Genomic DNA, 23964 nt, shown 5'->3' on the forward strand with positions numbered 1-23964 from the left:
TGACTGAGTAATTTGACTTTGTCACAAATAACGATTTACAAGGAACTACTGCAGTATATGACAGTTAACTCAAATGAAATCACCTTAAGCGTAAACGGGTTGGACTCTTCATGTGTCCGTTAAAAACTCTTGAAATTGAATAGGCGTGAAGTGCCTAGTACAATATGTTATCTCTTGTGGACAGATTTCCTTGCCTTTTATTTCGGTTGAAGCAACATTTTACTCTTTTCTTTAGCTATGCTTATCCTAAGACACATGTACGCCAACCATTGTGGGAACATATTTCAGGGCAAAAACCGGATTTATGGGTTTGGCTTGGAGATGGTATGTCATATGAACTGTTCGTTTACTCTGGTTTTTGTTCCACAATATGTTTTAATTTAATTATTAGTGTAGAACGTATCATTTGCTGCAAAACTACTGAAGCTTATAATATTCTTACAATGCTGAATCTACGAAATATGTTTTTAAAACCGTAAGGCAAATGAAACGCATAAAGACACATTGGAAATTGATCAGTGGATTACATTATAAATTGAAAATAAATTATTTAGCTCATTTCTACAAGAAAGATTATGCCTAAACAAAAATGCAGTTCACTGATCCATAAAATAATTTAAATGATTTGCATATTATCCACAACCAATATATGTGGCTTCTTGGTTGGTTTAACAGAGGTTCCCTAGATACCTGTTTGTCATCATTTGAGATGCTGCAATTACAATAATTGCAGATATACCAGTTTTACCAATATTATTAAAATCATGCATAAGATGTAGCTAACTGCATGAAAAAGTGAAAGGCTCTTGTGCAATTCACTGGAACAGGAAAAAGGGAGTCATTTATAGTCAGTGGCAGCTCTCATTTTATTTGAAAGCCAATCTTATTTCTTAAATTAAATTCCCAAGAAATATTCCCATGTTACTCTACTTCATCAAACCAACGTGATTACCTAATGCAGTCCAATTAAGCTGGACTGATACCCGAAGCGAGAACAGGGTCTCTGTGCTTCCATTTCCCTCATCAAGGCACATAATTCCTCATAGTAAAAACCCACTATTCTTCTTTCATGTGATGATCATGTAGTCAGGGTGGTGGTGGTTGGAGAAGGGTTCAATGTAGGTACTATCTACACTTCTGACTTCCTCAGAGTGCTGCAGTCACGGTTTTCCATCCCTGATTTTTGAGATAACAATAATTTTTATTGCTCCATTTCCAAAGTTCTCAGACTGATATCACTCGTAATCACTGACTGCATATATATAGTTTTAAGTAAAAGTACTGGTATGCTTTTTTAGCTGTTTATGCCGACACTAGGATAGCGCCCTTTATATGGACTCCATCTCCTCTGGAAGAAATGGTGGAAACATTTGGTGCATTAAAGTACTCCTCAGATTATCAGGTAAATAGACAGTATTTTTATTGGTTTTCCATAAACCTATACATATTTTATTGTTTCACTCCAAGCAAGTCAATCAATATGTAGCATTCCTGATGCTAAAAGCCTTGACACAGCATAAACATAATTAGTAATTCTATCGTAAAAGAGCGGTAGCCAAGATTTTCCATTAGTTACAATAATTATAATAAATGGAGTGAGATGGGTTTACAATGTATATTGTGCATTTTGAGTTCTGGAGGAAGAACAACTCAGTTATACAATTATCAAGGGATGGTGACCAAACTGAAAGATACTAAAAATAATCATCTGGCTCAATGTATATTGACACTATTTCTTTAGAAATTCCTCAAATCTGGAGTGCATGTGCTAGGAGTCTGGGATGATCATGATTATGGAATGAACAATGGTGGAAAGGTGTGACCAATGCTTTTATTTTTATCATATTAACTAGGGGTAATCGAAGCTTAGGCGAGTGCGTTCGATGTTTGTAGGACGGTACAGGTTTGGTACATTATGGAATGAACAATGGTGGAAAGGTGTGACCAATGCTTTCATTTTTATCATATTAAATATTAAGAGTGAGACGGATTTGGTCAAAAATCAACAAATGTTCAAAGAGATGTGTGTAGTTTGAGTTCCATCGTCAAACCTCGGCCAACTTTCATGCGTTATTAAATACCGGTAGTATTAATCTAGCTTTTGCAAGGAATTCTTCGCAGCTTGTATGTAAAATTGAAAAGAAAGCAATGGGATGAAAACAGATGAAGTGTGAAAAACAAAGTAAACATGATATTATTTTAAAAAACTGGATCGTCACATGCTAATTATATATTTTAAATGGAATTTTTTGCTGGTTGATTGAAGTGACATGAGACAGTGAAAATGGAACAATAATGCAAGCTTTTATCATGAGGGCTGAGTGTCCATGCAGTTCCATCTTCTTCTTCTAAAAGGTTAAATTGGCAAGTCAACATCCTTTCTTCACCACTCTTTAAAACCAATAATTGCTTTATAATGGTTTTGCCATTGTCATTGTTTTATTGAGTCCATCAAGTGGATTTTGTGTGGCCACAGTGAAGCTTGCCCAGAGAGCCTTTTCGATGCTAAGTCATATTTTTACCAAACCTAAGAATCCTGCCCCAAGGGAACAAGAAAATGACTGTACTATGAAAACCACGATTTGTGAATGGACCTAAATTACTGAGTCACTGCCCTGCCCACTTTCATTAAACGTTTTGATGAAATTCCTTTCCCACAGGCTTAGGTGTACCGGATCAACTGCAACAATAAAAAAATATGTTTTCAAAATTTGGCAATCGCAGAAAAACTTCCCACGAAGAAACCCTTTTCCGATAATATCTTGTGTGAGTGAACACTATTTATGAGTCAATGAGTCAATGAGTAAGTGCAGTTAACCAAACCATAAAATGAAAGCGAAAATTTCAGAGAGTGCTTAGGCCTAGACTGAAACGAGGGCTTAGGCTTAATCAATAAATTGTTGCTATATTGACTTTGAGTCTCATTGACTCATTGACTCATAAAACATGGGACCTCCTTGTATAATCTTCCTTTCAAGTCTTCTCCAAGAGCTCTCCCACAATTCTACAGCTTTATGCACTCAGTTCTGCCAAGGCATCTAACATACCTCTCAAGAATATAAACTATTTACAAATGAAAGTGGGCAGGGCAGAGACATGTAAATTCCCGCCCATTCCGTAGATCGGTGGTTTTCGTAGTATTTCATACAGTGTGACAATTGAAAAAGTATTCATTTGAAAAAAACCAAATGCCAGTTTCATTGGTAAATGTTTTTTTAGAGAGCACCCAAAAGCAATGTTTCTTTTCAAAATGGATAAGGTGGCATTGTTAGAACATGCTTGTCAAACCAACCAATGCCTGCAATTTATTGCATTAACTGGGACTATTTGAAAAGAATTGTCATCACCAACCAGCAGTACACTATACCATCAATGCCTTTGTTTGGAAACTTAATTAATTCTACCCAGGTTCCTAAAATCATGATGACAATGGCCAATCAGTGAGTAATTAAAAGGACCAGTTTTTCAGCTGTAGATCAACCTTGATGAAGACACTAGCACTAGTGCTGAAACATTGCATGGGACTGATATCTTGAATTATTGTAACTTTGTAAGTTACTGCACAGTGACCGTCCGATTTTGTCTGATTGGCCATGCATACCTGGCCCTGCAGGTTGCTCAAAGGCTGGGTAACTTTAAACAGTGGATAAGTCACCACCCAGAGCGTAAAATGTCATCATCATCATTAGCCCATCTTCGCTCCTAATGGGGAGCATAGGGCATCAGCCATGGACTTCCACGTGACTATTTTTGGCAGTTCTCCTTGCCTCTAACCAAGTGATATTCTTCTTGGCAAGCTAGCGTAAAATGTGCTCCACACTAAATGTTGGCCAAGATTTTTGTTGACGCCTTTACTAAGATGTGATTAGAGTGTGCATATTCACAATTATGTGACCAAAAATTAATATTGAAATATTTGAACAAAATTAATAGAAACTGTTGAATAGTGTGACTTATCCACTGGATAAAGATATTTATCTGGCCTTTGAAAAACTGGGGCCTGCTTGCAAGGTGAACTTAAATGTGTCTTAAGTGGGAAATGTTTCTCACACTCTGCTGGATCAAGGCCAGATGACCAAAAAGAGCAGTTGCTTTTGTGGTGTACTACCGTTATCAAACTTTTTTCCTCTCTCTATCCAAACGTTTCGAGAGTTGATACCATTTTCTGTAGCCACTTGTGTATTTTTTTTTTTCTCTGTGCCGTTTTGTCCCATACTTTTTTAATGGTATGTGTTTTGTTACCAAGTGATGTGTTTCTTGGGACTGGTGGAGCTAGCAAAGGTTTGGCTGTTGCAGTCAGCTTGGCATTTAAGCTACCAATACTGTGTACATGTATATATTATACTTCATTCCGTTGTCACTATTTTTCACATATTTTTAGCATTAATGTTTTTCTATTTATTATAAATTCAGCTTCCATCGCGTTGTATTCTACTAACTGAGGATGGCAGAAGTTTCTCTCGAAACATGTTGTAAAAACTCAACGGTTTCACAGATTTTTTTAAAAACCTATGATTATTTTTTCAAACTTTGCAGCACTACAAAGATCGTCTTCAAAGTCAAGGTATCTACTTAGATTTTCTTGATGAGCCAGTGGAAAGTCTACGCCGACGACGTGAAGGAGCCTATGCATCCTATGTCTTTGGAAATGGCAGTAAGAGATTAAAGGCAAATTCAATAATTGAATTCTTGTACCATTGAGTGGCTTTATCATGATTAATTTTATTATTCCACTAGTATGCCATTTTACCATATTTGGTCAAGAGAACAAGGGCCTCTGAAAAATACTACGCAACTCGCAAAATATCCGCGCGTAAATACATGTTAAACCATCGAAAAAGATGTATATAAATATTATTCAAATAAGTACCCCCCCTCCCCCCACTTAAAAGAAGTATGCATCCATACGGCCGAAACATTCTCGAAAGTGCTCACTAATTTAATTTTTAACATTTTTTAAATTGTGGTTTTCAAAGAAGTGGTTAAAAAATATTTTAAAAGTGGTAGGCTCTGAGATCATCATGCATCTTAATTCCTACAGTTAATCTTACTTGACATACGCTCTCACCTGCGGTGGGGGACAGACTGTGACATACTTGGAAAAGAGCAATGGGATTGGCTGGTGAGACAACTAAGTAGCACTGACCCTGCACAGTTGACCGTAATTGGCAGTGGAATGCAGGTATTGTTTTCTTAATTCCTTCAAAGGGATTTCTTTGAAGTCCTGTAGGACTTGCGTAATTAAGGTAAATGTCATTCAGAGGGGAGGCAGTGTAACTAACCTTGCACAGAAGATGCCCGGCAGCGTTTTCAATTTTTCCATATATTTGTCTGTAATTTTTTCCCGCGAATTTTCAGTAACAATTACAGACAAATGTATGGAAAAATCGAAAACGCTACCACGCAGCTTTTAACGAAGGCTAGTCCCTAAAAATTGGTCTGTATAATTATAATCCTTTACTCTGTACCTTCAGTTCGCGATTCATAATTTTTTTAGAACTAGCGTTTAACGAAAATTATTTGACATCGGATCCCCATATAAACACTATAAATTCTTTACGCTTTGCCTACCCGTCAAAATGGCGGTCAAAACCGTGATAAGGCATATTGTATCATGATGATGATGCAATGTTCACTGTTTGCCAATTTGGATCAGTCAACCCAGCGCTATCTTTTTACAACGATCCGTTGTTTTTCACTTAGTTCTTGTCAGACATGCCTTATACAGACAAATGGACCAGTTGTCCTTCAAGCTACGATCGCTTGATGTGGCTTTTACAGAGACACCCAAGGGTAAAGCGTTCACATTGTTCATTTGAAGTTCAAATTTCTTTTTTCCGTCTACCCTCCAAGAAGGATAGTGCTTTACTGACTTTCTTTATTTTGCTTTGTACGACGGTGTAGGTCATACTCATAAGTGGAGATGTTCATTTTGGAGAATTCGCTTGCTTAAATAACACAAGCACAGGTACGTTTGTATAGTTTGCACGGTTGCAATGTTTGTCAGTCATATAAATTTGCAAGTAGCGTTTGGAAACAGATTAAACTAAATTTGAAGCCAAAGATAACACCTACGAGTTTAGTCGATGGAACCAATGTTATTTCCAGAACAGCCTAACCTGGACTGTACGTTTTGAAGCAGTCGCATAAGGAAATTACAACTACACGAACAGGGTAACACGTGCCAGTAAACTGATGAACCTATGGCCTTCGATGCGCACCCCCCCCCTCCGCCCCCCCCCCCCCCTTCCTCCCACCCCCTTCCTCCTCCGTCAATGCTACGTTTTACGGGTATTCAAGGCAACAGCTACACGGATCAGAGGAAAGTCGAAACAGACGTCGATAGAATGAGACGGGGATCGAACCGGTGACCTCCACTGCTCAGAAGGCCGCACACTACGTTTTTTTACATTTCACTGCAACCTCTTTGGTTGGTATTAATTAGTGCTTCTAAAATTGTTAAACCATTTTTGCAGGATTATATAAAGAGTAAGAAGTCTAAGAAAGTAAGAGCGATTTTAAATTAAGTTCCATCACCATAAAGTTTAGCAAAGAAAGGGTGTATATTGTCTCAACTGTGTTAATCTTGCGACAATTATATTGCTTATTTACCTACTAGGTTACCCTTTATATGAAGTGACTTCCAGTGGCTTAACAGGCACCTGTGTGACTTGGATTTCGACTGAAACATGTCGTTGGCTTCTAACGTAGGTACCGAATAAGAAATCTGAGAGCATATCCTTTTTCTTAAATTTAGGGCGCGTTCTTTTGGGGCTATTCCGGAATAGGACTACTCCGAATATACGGTAATTGTGTTCTTTTGGGACCAATTCGGCAGATGCGTTCTTTTGGGAATTGGTATTCCGTGTATTCTGTTATTCGTAAACCGGAGTAGTCCCAAAAGAATGAGCCCTAAATAGCGCAGTTCCGGCTTTGTTATACATCATTTAGAAATCGCTGGTGATCCTTGCAATCTTATTGGCTCTCACCACTGAGATTTATTCACGAAAAGCCGCTCCAAGTGGTGCAAAGCGGCGCAACTTTTCGCAGCGATTTTGATTTCAGACCAAAGTTGCACTCCACTCAGTTCAAAATCAATCTACTCGACGTTTCGACAATACAACTGCACGTTGTAATCAACAAGTTGTGATGTTTTTTTTTTTTTTTTTGTGAAGGCTACTGATTTTATTAAACCAGTAATAACGATGCACAGGACACCCCACATTCAGAAGCCTTTGTTTGCCTAATACAAGGAAAATGAATGCGGCAAATCACAGTCGCTTAGCTTAAAATAACGATAGAACATATCAGTTATTGCATGTAATTCACTTTATAGGAGAATACGTGAAAGCCATATATTGAACCATATCTAGATCCATCTAGACTTAATTAAACGGGAATAAAGGGGGTAGTTTCTAAAAGATTCATTAACGGTTAATTAAACGGGGCTCGAACATTGTCTTGGTTCAACCATACAAGCCCAGAGGATTTGTTGTTTCCAATTGCAATGATCATATTTTCGCGAAAATTGGGAGTAAATACCAAAAATATCTTTACAGCCTTTATCCTCAGTTTGCTGTCCACAGGTCTACAATTGTAGATCTTTGACAGTTTATGTATATTACAAACCGGCGTAATATCTATTAAGATGGTGTCTTACTATCTTTTTTGTATTGGCAAGCTGCTGTGATCAACCTGTCTCTCTCTCTCTCTCTCCTTGTCAAATAAATTAGACTGAACAAATGGCAAATCGTGGTTAGTAAAACATGACCTCAAGTGTCGAAATGTTCAAATTTTTACGAAACATGTACGTTTTAATCACACAGAATCTTTGTCTGCTTTGTGTTACCCAGAGCACAAAGGTCCTTTCTTGTCTCAGTTTTTTACCAGTTTGAGCGATTAATCATTTAAAGATACGCGAGAAACACACTAGGCTGAACTGATTTGACTTGCTAATGCGGCTGTATTTTTATGTTATTTTATTCTTTTAAGCTTACGTTTACTACAAGAAGTGTTCGATAATTGTGTTCGATGCGTTATAAACAAACTGCCGTCGAAATGTATCTTCTAAATTGTAGCGAAAATAGTTGTCGTAGCGTTGGTGGTCAGGGGGGGGATAGAAAAAAGGCCTGGGACCGAGAAACGATGTTCTCACAACTTGCTAAGCGGTAATCTTGGTCAGCGGGGTATTTTTGAGCGGGCGCTCTTTGAGATAGCAAGGACCAGGGCGGAAAGAGACCGGGCGGTGAAACGAGCGGGTCCGAGCAAAAATGTGTGATGCAGTAGACTGGGGTCTATGAAAAGCCTTTTCAAAATGGCGGCAAGTGTTGAGATTGGCGACTCACTCGAAGAATTGGAAGAATTGTTTTTACAGGACATCACAGACGACTTTTTTGATTTGAACGAGGAAAAAAATTCTTCAGATGTTCCAGACACATAGCTGATGTTAATGTAACAAACATTTTCCCTCTGTTCTTGATTGGTTCTCTCCTATAACCTATCAGACCTATGGTCTTTAGGTAAATCCAAGTGTTTTGAATGGTGCTTTCTAGTTCAGGACTTTGCCATACAAGCCATTTCCATGGAAAAGGTTATAAGCCATGCTTTTTTTTTTACATTTTGTTTATATTCTGGTGAGTATTTTGAAGGACCCAAAAGGCAAGTCAAAATACGAGTAACAACTTGGAAATATTTTTGCTCTTACTAACCGAGCTGGAGGGCCATACTGGGGAATATTGGTTGAACATTGTGGAACTAAAGATGGAGCGCAGCGAGGTCCACACAAAAATGAACAAGGTGCAATATTCCTCAGTATGGCTTGGGCAAGCTTAGCTAGAAAGTAGTTTATCATATGGTACTCGGGCCATGGTTGTTTCTTGAATTTGTGGCTTTTCAAAAACAAAAATTACACAGCTTATGACCTCTTCCAAAGAAATGGTCGGCCTAGCCAAATCCTAACCAAGAAAAAACCAAATTATCACAATGCTTGCATTTACCTCAAAACTACCTTACCGCAGGAGGAAAAGCCGGCAAGGCAAGCAACCCCCCACCCTTAGCTCAAGGTCTAGATCCGCCACTGATTACCACAATATTTTCTGTAGTTGACTGATAATTGAGCTAATTATGTGCCTTACTGTGAGTACAATAGTTGTGCAAAGTTTAGAAATCAGTCATGTTCAGAGATATTATTGGCACAGGATTTAGGGAAAGTGTTTTTATTGTCATTGTTGAGAGCTTACTGAACACAGGCTGACCAGGGTGCACCTCAGGCTAAATGACATACCATCATAGCTTACTAGTTAGTATGAAGAGTTGTACAGTGTCAAGAGAATTTGGTAAGCCTATTTATGGTTAGCTCTCACAAGCAGAAATGGTAACATGCTATTTTCAAAACAAAATAGAAAATAGAGCTAAATATTGTTACCTATTACCATTAATTATCTGAAAATAAAAGTCCTGCCTTCCACATTATGTACACAGTGTGACATTGCAAATCTTCTAATTTGCATAATTAAAAAAAAAATTAAACTGGAAATATAAAACAAGATATTACAAGGTCGCAAATGCTATTGCCCTCATTTTTTGAATGACCTTTACAAAAGAGTGATAAATGTTTTTTTTTTTTGGATTATAGGCTTTATAACCCAATCAATAAGACTGGAATTTTGCAGAGTGGTTAAGCGTTTGAATCACAAACCCTGTGAGGGGAGTCTGAATGTATGGCAAAACCTCTACTTCATAAAATAATGAAAACAGGCGACAAGAAACAATATCGCACCAAAATATAATGTCTTGCAAACAGTGGTTAAACAATAATTATGTTACCATTTGTGTCTGGTCCCCCAAGAAGGAGCCATATTAAATCAAAGATGAATTGTTCGAGTTGAATTAAGATTGGTTATTTATAGTAATACAAAAGCAGACATTAACCTAGCAACCTTTGTAGCTTTCTTAATTGGTGTTGATATAAGAATCCTTACAAGAAGGATTTTCTCTCCACTAACTAAATCTAAATCATAGACAAAAGTTAGGGTCAGTCTGTAGAATGAGGGGGAGAAATTTACAAAGCAAACTCTCAACCCCAAAATAAGGTTAACAAATGAAACAAACTCTGTGTGAAATTAAAAACTTTAATCACAGAAACAGCCAGATAGTACATGTCTGAAAAACTCAATCATGTAGGAGGGATAAGCAAATATTTGACCATGAAAATTATTCAGCCGAAGTGGCCGGCTTGGCGGTGATGTCTCCAAAAAGGCTTAATTGTGGTGTATGGGGCCACCTAAGCAGAAACAGCCACAAGTCCAAAAGAGACCTTGCCGAGTGCTGGAATATGACACTGACACTTTGAAAACAATATGAAACAGAAAGTTACTGTATTGATCTGTACTAATTGACTGAGTAAAAGGGCTAGATCAGCCAAACATCTTTTTTTCTTTTCTTTAAATAAGCCCTCAGACCCCCAAAAATAGATGCCTGTGATCCTTGAGTGTGAAATAGTTATGCTATATTTTTTGAGTTCTCTGTGTGGTGTTGCTAGTCAAGCCTAACAATAAATACAGTCATTGTTATTTTTTAAAGGATGTTCCAGGGCTTATGCTTTTAATTATTTTTAATTATTTATGTTTCACACAGTGGAACAAAAATTTGATCATATTGATTGGCCACAGGTAAGCTTATTTGTGTGTGTCCAAATTGCACAAAGGCAAAGAAACAATATGGGGTTTGGAGAGGATGGGGAGTTTTAAAACGTAGCAATAGTGATAGGCTACAAATTGCTTTTCCTCAGGGGAGGATATTCTGCAAGGAACTGTAATCATTGCTTTGTCCTCAGTTGTTACAAAATATGAAGGAATTGCCATGGAATAGAATGGCTTTTTTGCATAGTTATACCTAAGGGGGCAAGGACATGGTATTTACAATAACTTATCAGTTTTGCATTGTTTTGCTGTGATCCATTTTAAGTCTGGTCTATATATTACCTCGAGATCAAACATTGTTTGCCATGTTATGAAGTGTTCTGACGCATCTGTCCTTCTGAGGAATGTTTGTTGAAGCTCTTGTTTCCAAGCTTTGAAGTAATTAAGTACTTGGTTTAAGTTAGTAACACGTTGATCTGTTATTGACTGCAGTGGACTGTTATCTTTGAAGACATTCAAAAGCATCTCACATTTTCATAAATTCTTGTGTCTTTTCTGTGGTGTGGTGCAAAGCCATGTCTTTGCAAACTTTTTCGGACAGAGTATTAACAGCAAGCTTTACTCGTATTTTATTTAAATTACCAAGATGAACCTACAAGCGCCTTGATTAAACCGTATTTGTTGTTTGTTGATTTTCCCAAGCGGGCGAAATCTTGAAAATAGTTTTTTATTGTCGGTAAAATTGACTGCGGCAGGCGATTCGTCGCGAGCGATTTTAAGTGAGCAAGTTTGAAGTTCTGAAACGCTGCTATATCCAAATATATCCAGCTGGTTTTTTACTATGTTAGGTAAAAGCTATCGATCTTAAACATATGTAAAATTTAGACTGGAGTAATGTGGAGTACTCCTAAAAGAAGCAGCGGAACACGGCTTGGTCACGATAAGCGGGACATACCTGCATTCGACACTGTCTTACTTCACTCAAATTTAAGCAGCTTCCGACGAAAATACTTGAGTGATATTCCAAAGACAAAATACTATTGAGTTTTGGGTCAAAATATCAAAAAGGCCTTTAAATAATACACTACTGGTGGTCCAAAAATAAAGAAAGAAAACTTAATTTCCGGTTCGTCGAGAGGATATTTGTGGCAGCCATTAATTGCACCGGAAGCGCGGAAGGAGCGCTCGTGCCAGTCCTTCTCCGCATCACACATTGGACCAAGAGCGGACTGCCCGTTTCACCGCCCTATGTATAAGCGCCCTGCAAGGACTGTCGATGGCAGACTTGCTTTCAGGTGTTTTCGAATGTTAAAAAGATGGCGATCTCTGTAAAAACTATGTGTCTGTTGGCTTTATTGTTGGTGCTATTATCACGAAGTGAAGTTGAGAAAACGTTCATAGCTGACTCGTTCCCTAATGGCTCTGAAGCTTCCCGTCGAGGCACAACTCACACAAATAATTTACGAGTACGAGTTGAATGCGTAGTCCGCGTAGCTAGTTTGCTCGACATAAATCCGTTTATTCAGGGGAACCTAAATATTTCAAGTTGTTTCCGATGCATCGTCGGATATCCGAGTTTTAGGATTCAGACGGTAATCAGTGTAATTTATTCACCTAAGGACCTCTTCCTGTTGTTCGATAGCTCCAAAGCATCACGACAAACATCGTCGAACCAACCACGTTTAATTTCATTCAACACAATATCTACTGGTAACGTGTTCTTCTCGCCGAAATACGAAAAACTGCTTTTGGAAACTTTCCTGTATATCAGCGGGATGTTTTGGGTTGGGGAGATCTGAAGGAAAGAATATTTTTAAAAAATGTTATTTCATTCGACCCACCAAAAGTGCTACTTTCCATTCTTGAATTTGTCCTAGTCAAGTCAATTTTTATTTATGCTCAGACAGAAATAATAATTAATAGAAATTAGTGCTTAAAATATAACATCAAGGGATTGCCAAGAAAAAGAAATTTTACAATTGTAGGTTCGTTCATTGAACTAACCAAGTAGGTGACCCAAAACAAGACATGAATGAGTCAAGGAAAAGAGATGCAAAAAACACTGTTTTAGATAAAAAGTATTACTTTATTAATTAAATAACAGTTAAAGATTACATAATTGTAAGACATTGGGAATCAATAATAGTATTATAACCACCAATCACAGAATTTTTGATATATTGACGAAAATTGGAAAAAAGCTTGATTTTCTTAACATCAATGGATAAAGAATTCCAAAGTTTTGGACCAGTGTAACTGAGAGAACGAATACCGCATTGAGTGGTATGAACAGATGTAACAAACAGATTATCAATCTGTGATTGACGTGTTTTATATGAATGAATAGAAGATACCGGGTTAAAAAAATTAACAAAACTAGAAGGGCTTAGTTTATGGTGCCACTGATAAACAAAAGATAGAATTTCAAGATGAATTATGTCAGAGAATTTGAGGAGTCTGATAGTGGCTGTCCTACATTGAATGTCAGCTGCAATCCTTTCAGCTGGGAACGTGCAGTGTCTCTTGGAACTAATTGTAACATCAAATTCCGGAACAAGTATTTTACCAAGGGTCTACCAAGCCTATCTGTCATCTTGGTGACCCTAACTCCAGCGATTGAAGCATACATCTGCTAGCTATCTCGTGAACTGCGAATGTTCAGCTTGAACAGGGATAACTAAAAATTGATTATTTGGTAGAAAACTTGAGAAAGAAGAGTGACCTCAGATTGGACCATGAGGATCTCCTTTGGACCCTGCAAATTGAAATTCCAGGAATTCATTTGTATATACAGGAATTCCACTACCACTATCAACATACCTTCCCATTTGCTATCAATGATGCAGGCAGTTACCCCTTAACTGCCTGTAGGGGAAGTTATGAAGCCAACCCGAACATGTGTGTTTTGAACATTACAGTTGGGATAGAGACAACCACATGAATTATGAGATGGGTGAAATAGCATATATTCCGTGCTGTTCATGTCAGGTAAACATCAAGTGAGTCCAGCCATATGGCTGTTCACACCACATGTCCAACTTCTTGAACAGTACATTTCATGTTACGTGCAACAATGGAGACAATGTGACTTCTACTAGTGATGTCCAGTCAACGACAAGAAACAAGAATTTTATTTGTTTATTTGTTTTTGCAGTCAAGGCCTCAAACATTTTCGTGCGCAACAACCTAACACTCAGTGATCAACCCTTAATGAAATGTCCTCCATAATGGCACGTCATCGTCTTGACATGGCCCATTTATACTCTTTATTGATAACAAAACTCCCTCCCAGCTGGAAAATTGCAATCAGTGGTGATAGAACAATCCAACTGTTATTTTCTCCTGTAAGAAATGAAAAACACAATGTCAACGATAGACAAATTTTGCTTGCTGAAACTGGCACTGTGGATGCAGTGGAAGACAGAATGTGAGAACATGGCAGGGAAGCCTTTTAGATGAAAGAGGACTGACTTCACCTCGAAAGAAATGGAAATTGCTTAAATTGAAACTGTGTATATTTGCGCCAGACATGTAATTGTTTTTGTTTTTGTTTTTTCAAAAAAAAACCTTGATTAGAAAACTTTTAATTCAACCAATTTAATTCTCATTTTTTGTTGTCTCAGTGTCATCACAAAGTGGAGCAAATAAAAATGAAAATGAAACTGGTTTGCAAATTTTATAACCAGAACCAAAGGGAGGGTAGGGGGAATCCTAGAAAAAGTGACAGGTGTGCTCCATTCTGCCTTGACCGAAACACAATTAAAATCCATGACTCTGAACCACTTACAATGTTTAAAACTCTTTTTTCTCGTCTCTTCTCTTTATAATTTTCTTTCTTCTCTCTTTTTCTTTATTCCTTATCTTTGTATTATGTCTGTGGTGTGGCAAAAGAATTAAAAAAATAACAAACAACAAAAACTAACCTGATCATATATAGAGTTTACCTTAGTACCTTTCTGGCTAAAAAGACTATATAAAGCCAAACAAAAGTTTGTTGGAAAGACTATTCTAATTCGTTTTAAGGCTTTGTTTTAAAAATTCTGATGAGCACTCCATCGCTTTTATGTAGGAATCTCGCCCCAGGAGTATCAATGAAAATCCTCAAAGATAAGTAATGCAATTGAAGTAAAACAAACAATGCCAATTGAAGTAAAACAAACAATGCAAGCAAAAGAACCCTTCCTCAATGAAAGCTGCTTTTCACAATATTCTCTTTTCGCGAACGAATTTCTTTTTATAGGCGGTAATAAATGCTAGCTGGAAAAATTTACAAAGTAAAACGTAGGTTTAGTTATCAAATAACACATGCAAAGGAATGTCTATCTCTGAGTATTAAGTGTTTCTAGTACAAATACCATAAATCGAACGCCCGATTGACATTTTAGAAAAGACAAAAAAATTGAAAAAAACTTGAAAAATTGCCAGTTACTATACAGCGGGGATAATTACTGTTTGCTCACCAACCTGTTTTATCACCTAGCCAATAATCTTAAGCTTACTAGCTCAAGAGGCTTTTTTAACGCGAAGTCATACACATTTACAAAATGTTGCCTTACCTTGATCTCGGAGAAACTACTGTGCGTTAAAATCGACGTCCACCAAGAAGTAAATTTTCCAAATTGAAGGGCTTCGAAATAAAAAAAAATCGTTGTATAACCTAAAAAAAGCCACCACATTTCGCACCGACATCGGTCGCCATGTTTCTTGTTTTGTTTACATTTCGGGATGACAAATTCTACTCGTGCGCAATACACGAATCCGCTGACTGATGCCTCCATGATTGCTTTGCAAGTTGTGAGAACATCGTTTGGATTCCATTTAAGAGAATGTATGGGAAGTTGCTTCCCCCCCCCCCTGGTTGGTGGTATAGTGGTGAGCATAGCTGCCTTCCAAGCAGTTGACCCGGGTTCGATTCCCGGCCAACGCACTCTTTTTTTTGTTGTTGTTGTTTTGTCTCAACTGCGTATCTTTTGTTTTTTCTTTTTCTTTTTCTTTTTCTTTTTCTTTTCCTCGACCAGGAGAGATTTCCCTCTCGTTCTGTAAGTCATCTGGCCGATCTCAACAAACTTCTGCATTTTAATCGATGAAAAGGCACCTTTCAGAGAAGGAAAACTAAAGCGCCAATTATGTAGCCAGCTCTTTTACTAGGAATCAAGTAATACTTTTTCAACGTAATTATTTAATGTGCGGAAGTTAATTGTTATCGAAGGGATATTAAATTGGTTGCGTGAATTCTTGCATGTCGTGGACTTTTCTTTAAAGGCGCTGTTACAGTCGGCAATTTTGTTGCAACTTGTCTTGCAATTTTGTTGCGGCAAAAGTTCTCGCTGCGAAACAAGTTGTTTGATGGGCGTTTCACAAAAGCTGCCGCGTTTGCCTTGTTTTCGATGATCACGTGATGTTAAAGGAACATTTTCATCGGCTGGTGCCGCTAACCTTCGCAAGTTGCAGGGAAAGTGTTGCTTTGCACAATGCTTGAAAATTCGTTGCAAAGTTGCATGAAGCGTTGCAGGCCGGGAAAGGAGAACTCACCTCTACTTCCCGTAACCCTGTTTCTGCAACAGTAGCCGTTGCAAGGTATGTTACATTGGACATTTGTCTCGCCATGGCGTTGCGATTCAAGTTTCTCGCAAAATTGCATATTGTAAAAGCTTTAAGAGTTTGCTTTACTGAAGTAAACTTCACTCTTGGTGTGGTTGGGCGCGGGCAAGAGGGGACTGTAGATCTCTTCCTTAATTCTTACCTGTATCTCGATCTCAGGAATATGGGTCATTCCAGCAGACGAACCCACCATTTCATCACGGAGATAAATTATGGTCTGTTAACTGTTCACTGGGACCATCAACCGGTAAGTGTCCAATTGTGTACAAACATCAAGTGAAGCTGTGATCCTCGCAGTTTTTGTAATTGCGTAAAGAAGTCTGAAAATTTCAGGCTTTTTTACACAATTGCAAAAATTGCGTTTATAACTGCGAGGATCATAGCTACACTTGATTTCATATCCGCAGTTCATATATGATCCATTTCATATATTATTTCATCGTTGTGTACAAACATGTTCAGAAAATGTCTTGACGTGAAATTTTTTTTTTTTTTGAACAACTGTTGAATGAAAACCTGTGAGCAATGATTTCTCCGAGATACCGCATGCAAAATGAATTTCACCAGGGCCAGGTTTCTTGAAAATTAGCCAAACCTGTGATTTTCCACTGACAGGTCCAGGCGTGCGTTTTTCGGGAAAAAAAAACTTGTACCTTTTCCGTCCATTTTTCCTTTCTTTCTCTCTCTCAAAAAAAAGATCATGGTATGTATTGGGAATTTTGGATTTGCGCAGATTCGGCTCTTCTTCTGAGGTATTGTTTTCCAGCGAAAATCTGTGATCCGTTTTTGCGGAATGGTTGTCTTTTGAAGCTTTCGAATTTTGGTTTTCCGGAAAAATAAAAGAGGATTTTTTTCAGATGATTTTTAGATCGGTTTTGAAAGCGTCAGGTTTTGGTCGTTTATTAAACTGTGATTTGCCAACCATTAGCGTATTTGACCGATTTTTGAAAACGTTTGAGCATCTGGCGCAAGTTGTTCAAAGCTTGTATACCTTCATCCAACGCACAATTTGTTGTCTGGTCCTCTTTCGCAATTAAATCTTCGTAGCAAACGTCACTTGCTAGCCTACTACTTACCAAGCTGGGTTATTCGATAACTGAAGGCAAACGATTTCGAACGACCCCATTTTGTTATAGTGCTTCATTTCACTAAATTTCTGCCACGCATTCAAGTTTGGAACCCTTAGCCGTCGGCATATTCAGAGTTAATATTAATTCTGGTATATTTAGTAATTATTCACTGAGCCTGAGGTGATTATTTCAAAAATATGCATTTTCTTTGAACATATTATTTCATCGTCTACAGTCACCTCGACAAGACGGCTTGCGGCCATTTTGAAAAAAACGGTTAGGTGATATCGCGTAATAATCACCTCAACTGCAACCAATCAGCGCAGGGAATATTCAAATGGTCTTGATAGCACAAGTGTTAATAATATTTTTAAAAATACAACCACAGTTTTGAGTTTAAGGAACATGTTTCGATGTTTCAAACATCATCATCAACCATAGTGAGTCTTAATGCGCGTTCGATTGACCGTATTCCGGAATAGGAATACATGGAATATAAGTTAAAAATCCTTCGTTTTTACAGAGATTCACATTAAAAGTGTCAAACATCTGCTAAAATGCTATTTTAAACATAGCTTTATTATCCTTGCTCCTTCAAAGCGTGCCAAACATACCGTTTTAATCATCACTCCACGTATTCTTATTCCGGAATAGGGTCAATCGAACGCGCCCTAAGATTACGATTTTTACAAGATAATCCATATAATATATATTTATATATATATAACTATCAGTACATGATTCTTTGTAGATTAAATGTTCCTTACAAAAATATAAATTTAAACACCTTTCTTAAACTCAAAAGTGTGGTTGTATTTTTAAAAATATTAGAGAATATTCAATAATCACCTATGTAATTATGCTAAAAAACAATACCTACTAAATTGTAGGTGGTCCACCACCCATTTATAATCTGTCTAAGGAAGGTGAAATTTGATGTGCAGGGATGGTGCAGTAGTGAGAGCACTCGCCTCCCACTAATGTGGTCCGGGTTCGATTCCCAGACTCGGCGTCACATGTGCGCTAGGTTTGTTGGTTCTCTACTCAGCACCGAGAGAAATTTTTCTCCGGGTACTCCAGTTTTCCCTTCTCTCCTAAAAAAACGATATTTGACTTGATTTTCGTTAATTGTTAATTTCAAATTTTGAGTGTCCCCGATTAGTGCTACAGCGCTAAAATGACTAGACACTTAAATAAAGTTCCTTTCCTTTCAAGGAGAAGATCTAAATAATAATAATGATAATTATTATTATTATTATTATTCATATCGTGTTCTTGAGTTTTGCCCAGTCTCCTCATCATTATGATAATTATTTATTATATTTTATGTACATGTATTATCAACCAATCAGCAAAATGAATTGAGAAAAGAAGAGGTACCTATTGGGAACAGGAATCGCCCAGTGGTAAGAGCGCTCGGCTCCCACCACCGGGTTCGATTCCCGGAGTCGGGGTCGTATATGTTCTTAACTTTTATTTGTTGCGTTCGTCGTTGTTCCAGGTTACTGTAACAGTGGAAGTACGCGGCCAAGATGCAAGTTATCTTCAACAAACTATTTCATTGGATACATTAGAAAAGGTAATATGATCGACCGAGTGCCGGATAACGGCTTTCATTCAATTCTTGGAAGCTAAAACCAAACGGGTCAATTGTGGAAAGAAGGGATGATGCTGTGGTAAATAGCACTCGCTTTCCACAAATTTGACCCAGGTTCAATCCTGTAACTGAGGTAATTGAGCTTAGGTTGGTTTTGGACCTTGTTCCTTGAGTATTTTTTTTCTTTGGACACTCTAGTTTTCCTCACTCAACAAAAAGCAATGTGCAGTTGATTCCAGCTAGGAGATAGGGCCAACCTCGCTGTATCTCCTTTTCATAATACTGAAGGGCATGATTAATGCATTAATAATTGGCATTTTTATCACAACTGATGATTTCAAACACTGAACTGAACCAATAAGACCTGGAAATCGCTGCAAGCTCGGGAAAAGGAGTAAGAGCAAGTCAAAATTCAAAGTTTTGTTGTGGTGTTTTACTAGCTGCATGAGAAGTCGGTGCGTGTTTGGGGGATGGTGTTGGGGAGGTGCCATAATTCATAACCGCTTAGCACTGCTGCTCTTATCGCCTGTTCGAAAGCGCGTTAAGAAGTTCGAAGCATCACCGTTTTGGTATATTCTGGCTTTGCGACGGCCATGGACCGTATTCATAAATGGCGGCCAATAGATTTTTGTTTTGTCTTCGTGCTAATGGTACCAAATAGCCTCGCTCTAAAGCAACATTTCTTTTGTATTTTGTCCATGCAAACGAGGCTAGTTGGTCTTTTTAGCGCAAGGCCAAAGGAATAACTTGTTGACCGCCATTTATGAATACGGTCTATTGATGGTCATCAGTACATATAGACCACTACACAGCTTCACAGTTTCTGGAAAAAATGAGCTGCGCATTCATCCTCTAAAACCTCGCCGTCTTGAAACACTGTTCCTTAGTTGCAATTGTAGTGAGAGAACTTTTTGGTGTTTTCTTTGGATAGACCAGAGGCGCTCACCGATGTCCGCAAAAGTTGGATAAACCTCCTGTCTTAAAGAAAATACTTTTCTACGCTGGGGTGTATTGTCTTTTGACGTTTATTATCGTGGGATTATTGAGGTAAGCTTGGGCATTGCATCTTGTTTTTGAACTGTTTCAGGTCGTTAGGAAAAACTGAAAACAACGAATGAGAGTACTTTCCAGTTACAAGGTAGTTTTTAATGGTTAAAACCTCGAGGACCGTATATACAGGGACCTCGCACCCCGTTTTAAAGCGGTAGGGCCAAAAAGTCAGGTCAAGACAAGTAAGCATCAAATTAAGGATCGCTGTTTCGCGATAACCATGTCATTTGGAGCCCCAAAAAGCAACCAAAGTTGCGGTCTCTGCAGTAAACAGAACGTTAAGAAACCCATCAGAAACCCCTTGGTTATGAAACCAGTTTGCTATTTGCAAAGGGTGGTTAGTTGAATTCGGGAAGACAAGTCCCGTTCGCTGTGGATAGCGCGAGATTTCACCCGGGACCGCCCGCATTATTCCATACCAACAGCTGATCACCAGGAACGAAGGTCTGGTATTCTTGTACTTTGAGAAGCCTGATTATGTTGAGAATCTGTATTCGTTGCGAGGAAGGGGGCTGTGAGGACGGTCTGAGAATGCCGTAAAACCGAGGACAGGTATTTCAATAGACCATATTCGTATTCTCAGTATTGGACTGGAACTAGCTTGCAATGGAGGCTCATGCCGGGGAATATATTAAAAAGTATTTGCATTTCAAAAGATGTCCCCGCATTAGCCTCCATTGCAGGCTAATTCCAGACCAATACTGAGAAAACGAATATGGTCTATTGTATGCTGTGGGTCTTGAGCCCTAGACTGAAAAAGAGTGGGTTTTTATTCAATACTCGAATTCTCGTGCAAGCGTGCGCGAGCTTTACACGCCCGTACAACCCTCGCTTCCTCGCTCCTCGCTTCTTTCGCTTGACGAGATAGTTCGATCATCTACTTGAGCCCCTGGCTGTATCATCATATACATCTTTATTTACCCTCGGATTTTTAGGGTAGCTTGGTGTAGCTAATATCTCCGAGCATTTACCCTCCCAACCATGATACACCACAGAAGACAGACCACAACACCGGGAACTACATGCCCTACTCTCTAACCTACTCTTTGCGACAAGTGTGCGGGTTCTTTTACGTCTCACAGGATTATGAACATTGAAGGGTTGTGAGACGGGACCTCCGGCTTATCGTCCTTATCCGAGAAGACTAGAGAGTCTAACCATTTGCAGATGTAATTACAAAGGCAGCACTTTCTCCTCAGTTATTTGAGTGAGTGAGTGTTGGTCTGGCCGGAGTTGAACTCACGACCTCCCGCGTGACAGCCCGGTGCTCAACCAACTGAGCCACTGGTGCGCGGTACGATTACGATTGTTTTTATTACTTCTTTCTCATTTCTTACTTGCTTTTCAGATTATTGATCTACACTGTCAAAATACTGTTTATTAAGGTTGTGTTGCGGCTGTTGGGAGTAAGTCTTCATTCCACTTCAGGTGGCTCGGAGAAGCTCAAATACAAGAACAAGATCGTCAAAAAAGATTAACCGTCGAAGTTTACGACGTACTTATCAACAAATTTTGATTGGAAAACTGGGGAATTTAGTGCTTTTTTGGGGTATAGACAATAATTCTGAAAGTGATATCACTATTTTGTGATATCACTATAAGCGCTGACTGAGCTCAGAATTTGTTGACAGTCGGCTCTATAATTCTCCTGGCCAGAAAGTCGCTCAGTGGGTGAACCACAGAAAGGAACCGTCATCTTAATTCGGTTTTTCTAGCAATGGATATTCAGTTTAACAGATCTAACCGCGTTAAAGATTCATCGGTCAAGACTAGAAACTATATACTGTATCACGCTAAAATAGTGTAATTTGCATTATTTTGTTTGTGTTATTTATAAATTAAGTAAGTTAATGATATGATAGTGTTTGAAATTGAGTATGTTGCATTTGATTTCAAGTTCAGAATATTTTAAATTACCTTGCCAGTTGCCGTGGAGCCATGTGTACAGCAAACTGTCGATCGCGCACCGTTCCTTTGGTTGCTTTATTATCGAACCCTCTTGAAATATGGCTTATGGTGTATGAGTCCTCCTAAGCAGAGAACCATAAGTCATAACAAAGGGACGGCGGAGCCGGGGGGACTGCCCCCCCGCCCCTCCCCTAATTTCAAGCAAAAAATAAAAATTAGAAGTAAAACATCTGTCATATTGATCCACGCTTGTTTTCGATATCTCGTCGAGAATGCTGAAATTAGCATTTCAGAGCTTCAAGATTTCCAAAATTTTCTGGCGGATAAATTCCCCCAAACCCCCTACGAGTTAGCGTCTCCGGGGCTTGCTTGTTTGGCCCCCCCCCCCCCCCCCAATGCAAAATACGTTCCGCCGTCCCTGTAACAGAGCGCGTCTTTAGCACAGCCTGTGAAACCATTGTTTAGATAGCCCCTTCCACGGTTGAAATGAGCTTTCTACTGAAAACGCACTCAGGTTCACGTTACTAGCGATTTCTATAAGCCCGTGCAAATTTTCAAAAAGATAAGTTCTTTTATGACAGCCATTTAGAAACCACTGGTGATCCTTGCAATCTCAGTGATTAACTCTCCCGATTTGGGAATAAATCGCACTATTTTTGCTCTAAATAGCACCATTTCCCCAGCCAATGAGAAACGAACACTACAACAACCAATCAGATTTCAAGGCTTGTTTTAAGGTAACCAACCAAGTTGCAGGAAAATGAATGACAGAAAAGCATGTGTGGCGAAATTTTCAACTTTCCCAACTGGTTCAATATTATATTGGTACTGACTAAAATCCTGTATTTTAACGATTAAACAATTATAATTTTGTGATTTCTAAATCGATGTAATAAGGTGGTAATTTAACTTCGTGTCGTGCAATTTTGGTCTGAAATCATACTTGTGATTTCAAATCGAACTCGCGCTGCACGTATGATTTCAGACCAAACTGCACTCCACTCAGTTCAATTACAATTTTAAATGATCTCGAGCAAATGCCATGGAGGAATGTTAGTTCGCGCTCTGATCCAAATGATATGTGGCAAGAATGGAAAAGCCTGTTTGTCAGAAGCGGTCGCCGTGGACAACGAGCGAAATTATTGCAAATGATCATGCAATGTGGCAGCACTCTATTTAAACGGGCTAGGAACCATGTGAATAATGCAACTGAACTTGCTAAAAATCAATAGTTTTCTGAAAACTTGGAAACTAGCAAAAGCAATCCACGTAAAACTTAGGATCTTATTAACGAGCTTAGCTCACGGAATAGTAGTAAATCGTCCAAAATTTTGGGATGGCGCAGTGGTGAGAGCACTCGCCTCCCACCAATGTGGCCCGGGTTCAATTCCCAGACTCGGCGACTCGGCGTCATATGTGGGTTTAGTTTGTTGGTTCTCTACTCTGCATCGAGAGATTTTCCCCGGGTACTCCGGTTTCCCCTCTTCTCAAAAACCAACATTTGACTTGATTTGTGTTAATTGTTAATTTCAATTTACAGTGTCCCCAATTAGTGCTTCAGCGCTGGAACGACTAGACACTTAAATAAAGTTCCTTTCCTTCCTGTCTAATAATAGAACTATAAATAACGCCGACAATATAGCGGAAGCTTTCAAAGTGCACTTCACTAACATTGCGAAAATGCTAGTTGACGCTGAATCATTCTTGTCGCCCTCTGATAAACCGTATTTTAAAAACTCCGAGTGTCGACATTGTTCTCGACCCGCTGAAAAAAATAGTTGAAAAGAAAGCCCTTGGCCTCGACAAGATCCCTAGTAAGTTGTTAAAATTGGCCGCTAGTATTTTTGCTCCCGTACTACCCGACATATTTACAAAATCAATGCTCACGGGAATCTATCCAACTGAATGGAAATTGGCTAGAGTGACACCCATCTTTGAAAAACGCTTAAAATCAGACACAAATAATTATCGCCCCATCTCCGTTATCCCAGTAGTCTCAACACTTGTCTGTGACCAACTTTATCATTCATTACCTATAAATGATAATAAACTGCTATGAACTCCTCGCACTATTACTTGTGGGGTTGCGCAAGGCATT

The 23964-nt window shown here is 38.6% G+C and overlaps 1 protein-coding gene and 1 long non-coding RNA gene across 2 annotated transcripts in view; one reads left to right on the forward strand and one right to left on the reverse strand.

Moving 5' to 3' along the window:
• The window catches only part of LOC138007729 (uncharacterized), a 22493-nt gene extending 566 nt beyond the window's left edge, over positions 1–21927 (forward strand). The window contains exons 2-13 of the mRNA XM_068854789.1: positions 236–324; positions 1299–1402; positions 1742–1816; positions 4537–4668; positions 5042–5182; positions 5704–5793; positions 5905–5968; positions 6620–6707; positions 16401–16488; positions 18813–18890; positions 19840–19955; positions 21307–21927. Coding sequence (XP_068710890.1) covers positions 236–324; positions 1299–1402; positions 1742–1816; positions 4537–4668; positions 5042–5182; positions 5704–5793; positions 5905–5968; positions 6620–6707; positions 16401–16488; positions 18813–18890; positions 19840–19955; positions 21307–21436 — 1195 coding nt within the window. The 3' untranslated portion in view covers positions 21437–21927. The remainder of the gene's footprint in view (positions 1–235; positions 325–1298; positions 1403–1741; positions 1817–4536; positions 4669–5041; positions 5183–5703; positions 5794–5904; positions 5969–6619; positions 6708–16400; positions 16489–18812; positions 18891–19839; positions 19956–21306) is intronic.
• On the reverse strand, positions 13765–15364 carry LOC138007731 (uncharacterized). Its single transcript, XR_011124101.1, has 3 exons — positions 15197–15364; positions 14428–14514; positions 13765–13982 (listed from the first exon to the last, which is right to left on the reverse strand). It is a non-coding gene; the product is annotated as an uncharacterized lncRNA (long non-coding RNA).
• Positions 21928–23964: the final 2037 nt, after the last annotated feature.

Source organism: Montipora foliosa, chromosome 6 (assembly GCF_036669935.1).
Source record: "Montipora foliosa isolate CH-2021 chromosome 6, ASM3666993v2, whole genome shotgun sequence".
NCBI classification, from domain to species: Eukaryota; Metazoa; Cnidaria; class Anthozoa; order Scleractinia; family Acroporidae; genus Montipora; species Montipora foliosa.